Consider the following 11,950-nt stretch of genomic DNA (forward strand, 5'->3'; position numbering starts at 1 on the left):
CTTAGATGATAGTTCTTTCTCCATGGCTTCCATCCTTCTGTCCCTCATCTGTGTCAGTTCTTTATGATTGTTTGATCAGGTTTTATCCATGTGAATGGTTGCTAGTTATTGGGCTGTTCTGTCAAATACATTCCATTTTTCTTGATTCTGTAAAACTTTCACCTTTCCAATTATTTTCATTCCTTTTGTTTTTCCTTCTCATCCTTATGTTCTTCCACATTGGGATCTTGTTCTTCATGCATTGTCTGGTTGTCCTTTTGAACCCATTGTTATATGTTCCTTGTAAAATCATTCTTTTTTTCCTCATGGTATGTAGTCATCATCATTAACATGTTATATGCCATTAATGTTTCCAGTATAATTTACCATTCCTCTTTTCTTATCCTTTGTCCAGGTCTGGCCTTCCTTGCTGAGACAGCTGCTGTCTGTGAAGGTTGTTTTGCCTTTTTTTCCATCTCCTTTCTGTCTATTTATAGTCTGTACTCATGTATGAATCCAGATCATCATCTTTGTCTTGTGCATTCTCTGCATTATGTCTTGTACCAATTTTTTTTAGCTCCCATTCCTGCTTCTTTATTCTTGGAATTCCTTTGTTTCCCTAAATATATCTCCTGTCACTCTTACTGGATGGGTTCAACAACTCGTACGGCTACCATATTCTGACTTCTCCGTGGAAGGTTGCCAGCTGCACAGTGTTTCAACATATCAAATCAATCAGTCTGGCATGGCCAGGTGAGATAGGGCATTCAATCTGAGGGTCATGGGTTTGAATCCCTGTCCCACCAAACATGCTTACTCTTTCAGCTGTGGGGGCATCATAATGTTACAATCAATCCTACTATTTGTTGGTAAAATAGTAGCCCAAGATTTGGCAGTAGGTGGTGATGACTAGCTGCCTTCCTCTAGCCTTCCACTGCTGAATTAGGGATGTCTAGTGCAGATAGCCCTTGTGTAGCTTTGTGCGAAATTCAAAAATCAAAACTGTCACTTGACTATGTCCTTAGTTGCTCAAATCCATAAACTTTTGAAGAAGATCATTCTAGCAGATATGTGGACAACTCCCAGTACTTGTGGACAGTACTCCCAGCATTGCCTGGACAGGTTTGCTGAATGTTAGCCATTTGCACTAAATCTGTATATTTCTAAATGCTCACTGTAGAGTTGGAGTGTTTCTGTAAGACTACTGGACTCTTTTTACAGTTGTATATATATATTTGTGTGTGTGTGTGTGTGTGTGTGTGTGTATATCAAACCTTTGTTGTCAATGTATTGCATGTAAAGGACCATTACTCATGGACTTCATGAGTGAAGCAGTTGGAGATTTTTTCACATCCCTTCTGGCCTGTGATTCTTATCATCTGGGGCTTTTTGCTTTAGAAAATAGGGAATTTCAAATATGCATTGTACAGTCTCCAGTGTGCCCTTTTTTCAGACTCCCCAGTGCATATTCTTCCCCTTTTATCTTTTTAATCTAGTGGAACACAGGTGGTCCTACCACTCACTTGAGTAGTGGATCATGGAGGTTTCCCCCTGAGTGTTGTTGTACAAGAAAAGAAATCAAACTCATAACTTATTCTAAGTACCCACTCAGTGAGAAAAGAAGTGTTATTATTATAATTGCTAAATATGCAATAACATACTATTCTGGATCCAAAGAACTTCTCTCTGGATATTTTGCCCAAACTGACCACACTTTTTGATCATAATATACATATCTATACAAGGTGCTTCCACTCAATGTTTCTGCCTGTTTGGACTGTACTTGACTTAGTAGCATTGAAAAATTCTTCACCCAGATGTTTTTCCCTGGCCACACCACACCTGTTGATCTCTGCATCTTATGCAAGGCACTTCCACTGGATGTTTTCTACCTGGACGAACTACACTTGACATAATATGAGGTATCCCAATGTAATTCCCCTGTTTTTTACCTTAGCAGACTGCATTTGTTGATCTACGAAAATACTTATGCAAGGTTCTTCCCTCTATGTTTTTTATCCAGGCAGATTGTGCTTGTCCTATTCGTATACAATTTATTGTCCTTTAGCTGTAGCCACTTATGCCTCTACCACATTATCTTACATCTTACTAAGTATCGTTATATCATGTACTATGACATACTAAGTATGTGGACAAATAGTGTTGACAATGGGCTGATTCTAAATTTCACTTTACTACTTAATGATGATGCTTTTCATGTTTTTTGTTTATTTTTTAAGGTTATCTTAAGATTACTCCTGTTTCTACCAGTATCACCAACAAGACATCAATGGATTTGCTGTAGTGTGCCCTAGGACTCTTTTTTTTTTGGCACATAATTCTTTGTTAATGTATGTCCACTCTGTGTTGATTCCCATCATAGTTTATACTACGCTGCTGAAAAGCAGAGTGCTGTACATTTTTCTTCTAGAGTCAGTCTGTGGTGCCTGCTTCGTAGTTTTTTCCCTATATATGTCACTCTTTCTTTACTGGGTGAGGAGCTTACCTGTTTCAGAAGTAGTGTTATAACCTCAAGTATACCTTAGTTTCTTCTTATGGCACACCTGTTTTTAGGCAGTGGTGATTTGCTTAACTGAATATTGTTGCACCTTTACTGGCCACTACATTTTTTTCAATGTAGGATTTTACCTTTAGGTGAGAGGAGGTAGATACATTTTTAGAGTTACCCTTCCTCTCTACTGTTATTTTGGTGTTTTAGTTTATAACTGCCAACTCTCATAAGTGAGAACTGTGCTAGGATAGTTGAGGAAGCTACACAATTTAGTATGGGTGACACAGTATGATTAGTGGAGGATAGTCCTATCATATGCACATATTCTGAAATAGTGTGAAAATAAAGGGTTAATATACACTGACATAGTAAATGTAGTCAAAAAAAATATTTTTAAATAGTGTATTTGTGATAGTTTTTATTCATTTATGATACTGTAATTAGTGAATGTATTTATTACTTAATATATTTATAATGGATATTAGTTGTTATTGTATTTATAAATATTAAAATAATATTGATGAATACTATGTTCCTATCAGATATTCTATGTTTTTATTTGAGGTAAAATGCTTTATCTAAGTAGTGACTTTGGAACAGATATTGTCTTTATCTTCTTAAAGGTACAATCACTTTTTATTTTTTATGTTTGTTTCTTGTAGGTACTGAACTCGTCAGTTTTATAAATGATTAAATACATTTGTCAATGAGTTTTTGTACTTGTTAACTACACTTCAGGTACAGTGTGATATTTCGTTTTCTTCTTGCCATACGGAGAGCACAGCTGGAGCTTCATCAGTGCTGGGCCATACAAATGTTGAATAAGGACGTTGGTCGGGACTCTGTCAACACGCCTTTGTGGCAGCTCCGAACACACATGGCTTTTCTTATTGACAACCTTCAGTACTACTTGCAGGTGATTTTTCAGACAAATAAGCATTCATCAAGAAAGACTTATAAATTACATAAAGTAAATTGTGTGTCATTGTTTCTTGTTATTGTTGTTTTGCATGTGTTGTAAATATAATTATCATTTTCAGGTTAGTCATCAGTATCTATGATGCCTGGTTTTGTATTCTTATTGTGCCTTTAACAAATTTTACAAATGATATATTTTGAGATTGAAATACATTACAATTATTACAAATAAAAAAATGACCATGATCTCCATAGAATCTTACTAGTTACTTTATTTATTCAACATTTCAGCTTTACCCCTTCGTCAAGAGGATACAATTTTTTTAATGAACGGTATCATTACAGAAATCATTCTTTTAATGAAGGCAGAAATCTTAAATGTTGAGTTAGTAAAATAATTAGGAAGATTCTCTGAAGTTTGTGGTCATTGTATTTATCTGTAATTGTGTATACTATGCTTCAGTTCACTTTATGTAAATTAAAAAAATGTTATGTTTATACCAAAGTTCCCAAACAACATATAATAACACAAGTCCATAAGTAATAAAATCAAAATATATTTATGTCAAGTTTGAATTTAATGTGAACGTTTCCTGTGTTATAGTTCTGTATTAGCAGGGTCGAAAGCAAATGAGTAGGAAAACATGATTTTTGATATGAGCATAATTAGCCTTTCTTTGTTTGAATAAAAAGTTATATTTTTTAAAGTAACTAAAGTGTAAAATTTATAGTAGAACCTATTCACTGTGGTCACACTTGAAGCCAAGCTCAAATTATCTAAGTTGAGAGGTGGTCTTATTGCAGAAACTAGACACTGATCACCTAATAAACATGACTTTCATCTTTTCACATTGGCACCATATTCATGTACATTTCTTGCACAGTTTAGCTTAATCATCTTTTTTAAGTTTCCTATTTCCTTGTGAATAAACAGAAAAATTACATTTGTATTCTCTTCAATCTTTTTTATGTTTTATTTCATATGTACATGTAAATTTTGATAGGTATGCATTAATGTATTTAATGTAGGGTGCCCAAAATTACAAAGCAATTGTTCTTACACTACATCTATGTGTTCAAAGTTTGGATTTGGGTAGAAAATATAGTCTTACAAAAGTCCTTCACTAATTGCCAGTAATATGCTGATAGCATAGTGATAACTTAACATGACAAAAATATTACCACCTTACACAGACCTTTATGTGTAAAGATATCTTACCTCCTCTCACAAAACTCTTTCTCCACTAGTACTGCCCTCTGTTAGCACAAATGTGGACTCTCCAATAGTTTTGTTACTCTCACTCATTACTGCATATTAACATGCAAGTGATCATGCAGCAACCCTCTATCAATAGGAGGTTAAAATACTCCTGTTGTAACTGACTCCTTCTCTAATTGTGCATGTTAATCACTTTGATTGACTGTTCTATTGATTAGACGTTTTTGAGTCACAGTTTACTCTCCACAGAGTTTTACTTTCATGAATTTCTTTTTTACTTCTTATTTTTACCTTTTTATTCTATTTTGGGAAAGTTACAATATACAGGGTGGCCCGTAAGTCCCTACCCATCCACATTGTGTCCAAACCACGTTATAATACTAATGATGAGTTGAAGGCAGCTGTTACCACGGCATTTGGAACAATAACCCTCCTATGTTGAGGAAAATGTCTCACAGAACATAGCGCCACATAATATTATGCAGCGAGAATGATGGACAGCACACAGATATACTGGATACGTAAGATATATGGATGGGTAGGGACTTATGGGCCACCCTGTATTTTATCTACTCTTTTATTTTCAGGAGTTATGTGCTCAGAGTTTCAGGTGGACAGGATTATGACTGCTCTTAACATAACAGTGGAAATCCTGACTATGTATAATGGATTGACACCAGGATTCTCAGCTTATGTAGTGATGGCTCTTGCATGTTGGGAATTCACTTCATTCATGTTACAGTCAGAACACTGATGATTGCCCTGACAAGGTTTTCAGTGTTTGTATCATTTTGGTTTGAGCAGCCTTTACTAAATTGCTTCTTAGTCACTTGTCATTTCAGGGTACTTGCCCAGACCTTTTTCCCATTTGGTGAATTTGTTATTTGGGTATGTTATGTTATGTATTTATCGCCCAATTCCAACACCTCCTTTGTTAGATCAGGGATCTTTGAGGATGTATGACTCTAACTGCTCCCTTCTGTGGTTCCAGAGTCCATATGTTTATTCTGCAAAATCCTCTCCTCTCCCTTGACCTTTTCCCATCTGGGTTGGATTTGGGTGGCATTTCTTTCCTTTCTCCTAATGATTGTTGCCTCTTCATGTTTTTTTCACATCAGATCCATCACCTTACCACCTCCCTGGTAGCACATTTTTATCTGCCCTTGGGGGACATCATCAGTGCTGTAAGTGTTTGTTTGTGGTGATAATTAATTTTTATTTCCCTTTGAAGAGGCCTTTATTGCATATTTGTATCCCACTCTCTGGTGAACATTGCCTGACCAAGTATACTTAGTCTTTAATGCACTGTATGAATTGTAATTATGAGAGATGACTGAAACATTGAAACTCTTCCTTCCACAGACCTGATGTACTGTTCCAGATGCTGTCAGGTGTTGACTGATAATCTCCATTCAATATATCCTCTATGCATCAATATAAAATGTAAAAAAAAGACAAAACAGACAAGGTCATTTTACTTCCATTATTGAGATGAAGTGTTCTATTGAACTGTTCATATAACTTTTTTGTGAGTGGAGGTAAGATTTTAACGTTTTTCTAAATTATTTTTGATTTTCTACCTATCCTCCCCACTCCTGGTGTAAATTGGTTTTGTTGGTTATGACCAATCTTGAAGTGTATGATTAGAGAGGGTGCTAATTTTAATATTGGTGGTTTCACACTCCTATTACTATTGGTGGAGGGTTGATGCATGATAATTTGCATATTAGTATGCAGTAATAAGTGGATGTGACAAAGACAGTGGTGAGTAAAAATTTGCACCAACAGAAGATAGTACAAGTTGAGAAAGCTTTTTGTAAGGGAAAGTATCTGTTAGAAATATATTTTACAGTGTAGGAAAATGTTAACCTTTAAAGAAACAGGATAGTTCTACAACTCTTTGATTTTCTGCTTTTAGGCTATCTAAGATGTTAATTTTAGGCCCTTTAAGTCAGCAAATCAGAGAATTAGAAAGGGAATTCTTAAGATATTTGTTGTGTAAAAAAGAAATGATGTAAAGAAGCCATTATCTTACAGTCAGGCCAAAGATGCTATTTCCTACAAAAGGTATATTCAGTGTATTGAAAAGACTTGTGTGAACTTGTCAAAAGTGAGGTATTAGGAAATCATATATCACAAAGTATAATGAAGTTGGATACAGACACTGTGAATGACTTGAAGGAGATACACAATATTGTTACTGGCTTTGTAACCAAAAGACTGATAAAGTCACTTGAGTCATCCAGTACTAAGAGTGTAACTGAGAAGAGTATTCCTGGTTTGACCTCTGATGTTTCCTGAAGATAAGTAAATATTCAATGCCTTTGAATATGATTGAAACAAATAGAAATTACAGCTTTTATTTTGGTCTCCTGTCTGGTAGACAAGGCTTTGAAATGTTGTAATAAGTAGTGAAAGGGTTGTTAGTTCTATTTTTTGAAGTGTGCCAACGAAATATGAGAAGGAGGACGTATGTTGCAAAGAGAACTGTACTTGTTCACCTGGCATGAGTTGAAGTTTTAAAGTTAATTATAAGTAAAGGGTTAATTTTGTCAGTGTCAGATGTATATGATGTGTTTGGATAGACAAAAGATTCAGAAAGAAAAATTAAAGCAAATGGAGAAAGGAAATATGTAATGGATGAAATTGAGGAGTTAAAAATAAGAAAAGGAGGCTTGAAACTGATGAGATGCTCTAACAACATCAATAGATTGTTTTGCTGAGGAGGTAAAAATAAAAAAATGAAGGAATTGAGAGCATTGACAGAAAAGAGTAAGAGTCATAGAAGGTCTGCCACCAAAGAAAAGTTGAGGCATGAAAACTTGATACTTTAATCAACAGTAAGCTAGCAGAAGTTAAAAATCAGTAATAATGTTTGATATATATATATATATATATTTGTTAACTTTTCATTTCTTACATGACTGAGAAAATAGAAAAGCTAATCACATGTAATTTGACTCAGTGTAAAATGATTAAAAATTTAAAATAATAATAAAACTACAATCTGCCTTTTACTTGATCTATCTGAAGATGCATAAATGTATTCCAATGGCAAAAATAAGTCATGGAAAAGTCATGAAATTTATTTTTGAAAATGGTGCATGAAACCTGTCCTTGCCACTTACAAGTTCCTAGCCACAGGGTTGGTGGACCAAGGAGGCTTCTTCCTGCATGTAACAAATTTCACTGCCTAGCTATCTCTCTTTCTACTGCTGTCTGGATGTTGGTCCCTGGGCAGTCTAATGTTGGATTGGTGTATGATGAACCAAAGTTAGTCTTTGCAAAGACTCTTCTTACAGTGCTGAACAGATGAAAAGTTCCCAACAGAAAGAGTTGGCCCACCATGTTTGTATTTACCCATCTTACTGTTACCAGGATGTCAGGTTCCCAAGTGGCCTGGTATTGGTTGTGTACTAGATCTGCACACAAAATCTGGCTGGGTCATTGAAACATAACTTGTTTTCTTTTTACTTTATGGTCTTGAGGTGAAGACTTGGGACCTTCCTCCTACCATTGACCAGAAGACAAATACCCAATGCCAGATGGTTTTGAACTGGAGTTAACCCACTGAATATACTCTGGTGTACCATAGCTACTCTATACCATCTAGATAGATTTGCATATTTTCTGCTCAGTTCAATAACATATCTTTGCAATGGACAAGGAGTACATCTGGTACAAGTGGGGTGAGGCCTTACACGAGTGACTTTATACATCATATTCCATGGGTTCTCATCAGGAACCTTCCAAACAGTGCTCATCTGATTAACTTTTGCACCAGCCTTTCCACCTTTTCAGTGTGATAATTCTTTTCAATTTCATAACTTGGTGCATACTGAATATGATATTAGTACATTTGAAGATATTTTTATAACTAGGTTTAATGCTTGTTTCTTTAGATTTGAGGCTGTAGGGTGTTAGCTTCCCATTTCAATTTGTTTTCTTGTTTTTCATTCATTTTATTTTGTATAAGTGCATATTTTTTACAGGTGGATGTGCTTGAGAGCAATTTCACCCAGTTAGAAGAAAAAGTTAAGACAGTCCAAGATTTTGAAGCCATTCAACTAGCTCATGAAAATTTCTTGTCATCAGTCTTTTCTCAAAGTTTCCTTTTGCTTAAACCAGTAAGTGTTTTGGAAACTTTTTTTATATTTATCAATATTAATAAAACAAGTAAAACTGTACACGAGAAATTATATAAATAAACCCTCAGGTCATAACAAATTTTATTAAATATTAACCTACCCAGTTAGGATGACAATTAGGATGTTTTCTAGCATTTTAGGGTTTGTAATTTAAAATGTAATCTGACATTACTTGAAATATGTGGTTGTTTGATAAATCTTCTGCATAGGCAGTGAAATTGTAAAAACTAAAAATTATAACATTGTATGTTTTGTTGGAGATTAAAATATTTTAAATTAGATTTTGCTTTTCTTTATAGGTGTATCAGTGTCTTATGGAAATAGTGGAACTCTGTCTTTCTTTATGTGTGTTAGTGACCAACAGTCATGGACAAATGTCTTCTCAGGAATTTTTTGCTTGAATGACATAACACTGGTGAGCTTTTGATTCTTTAAGGTTGAGAATGCCATATCTTTGAAAATTTAATATGCAATACTTTCTTATTTTTATTAGGTTTATTTTCTGTTATACTTGTAGAGAACAGTGTAGTGGTGAAGTATTGTATGGCATGTCTCTGAAAATTTAATACTTAGGCTCTTATATTTACTAGCACATTCTTTTATATTGCTCCCAGTGATATGTCTGTGGACTTGCACCTCTAAAAACTAGGTTTTGATACCTATGGTGGTCAGAGAACAGATAGCCCATTGTGTAGCTTTGTGCTTAATTTCAAAGAAACAAATCTGTTATATTTGTAGAGAAGCTTATATTGGTGCAGTATTTCATGGCATACTTATACAAAGTTTTAACTACAAAAGCCAGGTTCTTAGATTCAATACTAGTATGTTTGTTTATAGTTGTAGTGAAATGCTGCATAGCATGTCTGTACCAAATGTAAAGTCAGGTTCTTAGATTTATTAGCTACATATTCTTTTATACTTGTAAAGATCCACCTAGTGGTAAAGTATTTCACAGTTTGTTTCCACAACATGTGATGTCTTCAAGTTCATAGGTTTACTAGAAGTATGTTCTTTTGTACTCATGGAGAATCACCTGGTAGTAAATTATTTCATAGCATGTCTTTACAAAATGCACACCACACAATTTCTTACAGTTACTATGCCTAAGTTCTCTTATACTTGGATAGAACCATCTAGTGATGAAGTATTATGTGACACATCTCTACAGTATGTTCAGTAATCATGTTGTTAGATTTAGTAGTATGCTTATTTATACATGTTGAAAAGCACCTATTAGTGAAGTATTGCATGGCACATCTGTAGAAAGTGTGCAGTACTTTGATTTATTAGGTATGTTATTTTATACTTATATCGAACCATATAGTAATGAATTATTGCATGACATCTCTGCAGAATGTAATATTGTCATCACAGTGAATAACTCTGATAGTTCAGCTAATGATGCAATATTTTGATAATTGTCAAATCTTTATTAGTGAAATCCAGAAATGTCACTTGTCTTCAAACTGTAAGCTTAATGAAACTTATGAATATTAATTGTTTCTTTATATCTTATTCAACATTTATGTTTAACACGTAAATGTTGAGTGATATTAATTTTCTGTATTACAGAACTTCAAGCGCCACACATCTCTTCTGTTTCGGATTCTGTCTAGTGTACGAAGCCACCAAGCCAGTCCTCATCTAGCTCAGTTGTTGCTTAGAATTGATTATAACAAGTACTTTACTCGCTGTGGAGGTCAACTGGGAGGGTAACTGTAGTTAATTATTTAAGATAAGGCTAAATGAGTACTATTTCAAACAAAAGAACAAAATTTGTATGAAATTCTTAATTCAATGAAAGGTTTTATTTCCTTGGTTCTGCTTGAAAGTGAAAAGGAAAAAAAAAAGACAAAGCCAGCTGCTTCACTAGTTTTTGGTGGCAAACTAAATTATTATGATCATTGCAGATTAATTTCCAGCTGTTAGCTGGTATTCATTTTCCAGTTGAATTAAATTTTAGGTAAAGTACCTTACTTCAAGAAACAACTAGGCACAAGTGAGCTTCAACCAAAACCTTTCAGTTACAAATCTAAGGCACCACTGTAGACTTTCACTATACTGACTGTTATAATTTCTGATAGTAAAATCTGTTTGATGTTTTTTTCCAAAATCTAGGATAGCACCATACTTGTGTGGAATCTATTCAAATGCAAGTTAATCTTTATAATGCAAAAATATGTATTCATTCAATAGAAATTAGATTTCTCTGCAAAATAAAACACTAAAAACAAAAACACTAATGATTGAAGAGATCAGCTGTTCTACTGTTGACAATTTATACAGATTGAGTCATTGATGGACAACTCAAATATGTTTAAAATTATTCGTGATGACAAGAAACTCACTTGAATTAAACGTATCCTTAAGACGACTAGTATGAGTATTAAAACTTTATTGAAATTAAAGTAAAGAACAACATTCCATCTTTCTTCTGGGTCCTTCAGGTTAAGCTGAAGATAACCTAAGTTCGAAACTTTGTACTGTACTTTTTTAATTAAAGTTTTAATACCCATATCAGCTGAATACATGTTTAAAGTTAGGTCTATTGTATACAATTTTGTCACATTTCAAATACCATGCTATATTTTTAGAAGATAAATGGATGAGATTGGTAACATAATTTTGTTGGATTTAAAACTTGAAACATTTGATATTTTTGTCAGCCTTGCTTTACCTTTCAAATTATTATCTAATTTTGTAAGTCACAAATAACAAGTGGGTTGGGAAGAGTGCTTGTTATTTTGTGAATACTGGAAACTTAAATAATAAAAAAATATAGCTAAAATGTTTTTAAGTGTCTGATAACAGAGTAATGAGGCTGGTGCTAGCTATCATAGAAACCTGAATATGTTTGAAACATTGGGTACCTAGCCATGTTTCAAAATCAAATTATCAATAAATAGAGCAGATATTTTATTGGTAAAATTAATAACTGTTAGACTGATTACTCAATTAGCATTAAGAAGTTATGATTATTTATCATGTACCTTACACAGTGTTAACTTGTTACATATATGTATGTATCTTCTATGCTTTGAGATCAAATCAAAAGTTATGTGAAAAATGGTAAATATCTATTTAAATTATCTAATTTGTTCATGACTTTTTTGTGGCAGTAACTCTTAGAATACCAGTTAACTGTAAAATTCAGTATAGTTTTTTTTTAATAGA

The 11,950-nt window shown here is 33.8% G+C and overlaps 1 protein-coding gene across 2 annotated transcripts in view; it reads left to right on the forward strand.

Moving 5' to 3' along the window:
* Window positions 1–11,950, forward strand: part of LOC143239052 (gamma-tubulin complex component 4-like) — a 403,661-nt gene that overhangs the window by 390,404 nt on the left and 1,307 nt on the right. For both annotated transcript variants that reach the window (XM_076479839.1, XM_076479838.1), the window contains 4 exons: window positions 3,230–3,407; window positions 8,621–8,755; window positions 9,076–9,191; window positions 10,349–10,488. In XM_076479839.1, coding sequence (XP_076335954.1) covers window positions 3,230–3,407; window positions 8,621–8,755; window positions 9,076–9,177 — 415 coding nt within the window. In that variant the 3' untranslated portion in view covers window positions 9,178–9,191; window positions 10,349–10,488. The remainder of the gene's footprint in view (window positions 1–3,229; window positions 3,408–8,620; window positions 8,756–9,075; window positions 9,192–10,348; window positions 10,489–11,950) is intronic.

This window comes from Tachypleus tridentatus, chromosome 13, assembly GCF_004210375.1.
Source record: "Tachypleus tridentatus isolate NWPU-2018 chromosome 13, ASM421037v1, whole genome shotgun sequence".
NCBI lineage: Eukaryota > Metazoa > Arthropoda > Merostomata > Xiphosura > Limulidae > Tachypleus > Tachypleus tridentatus.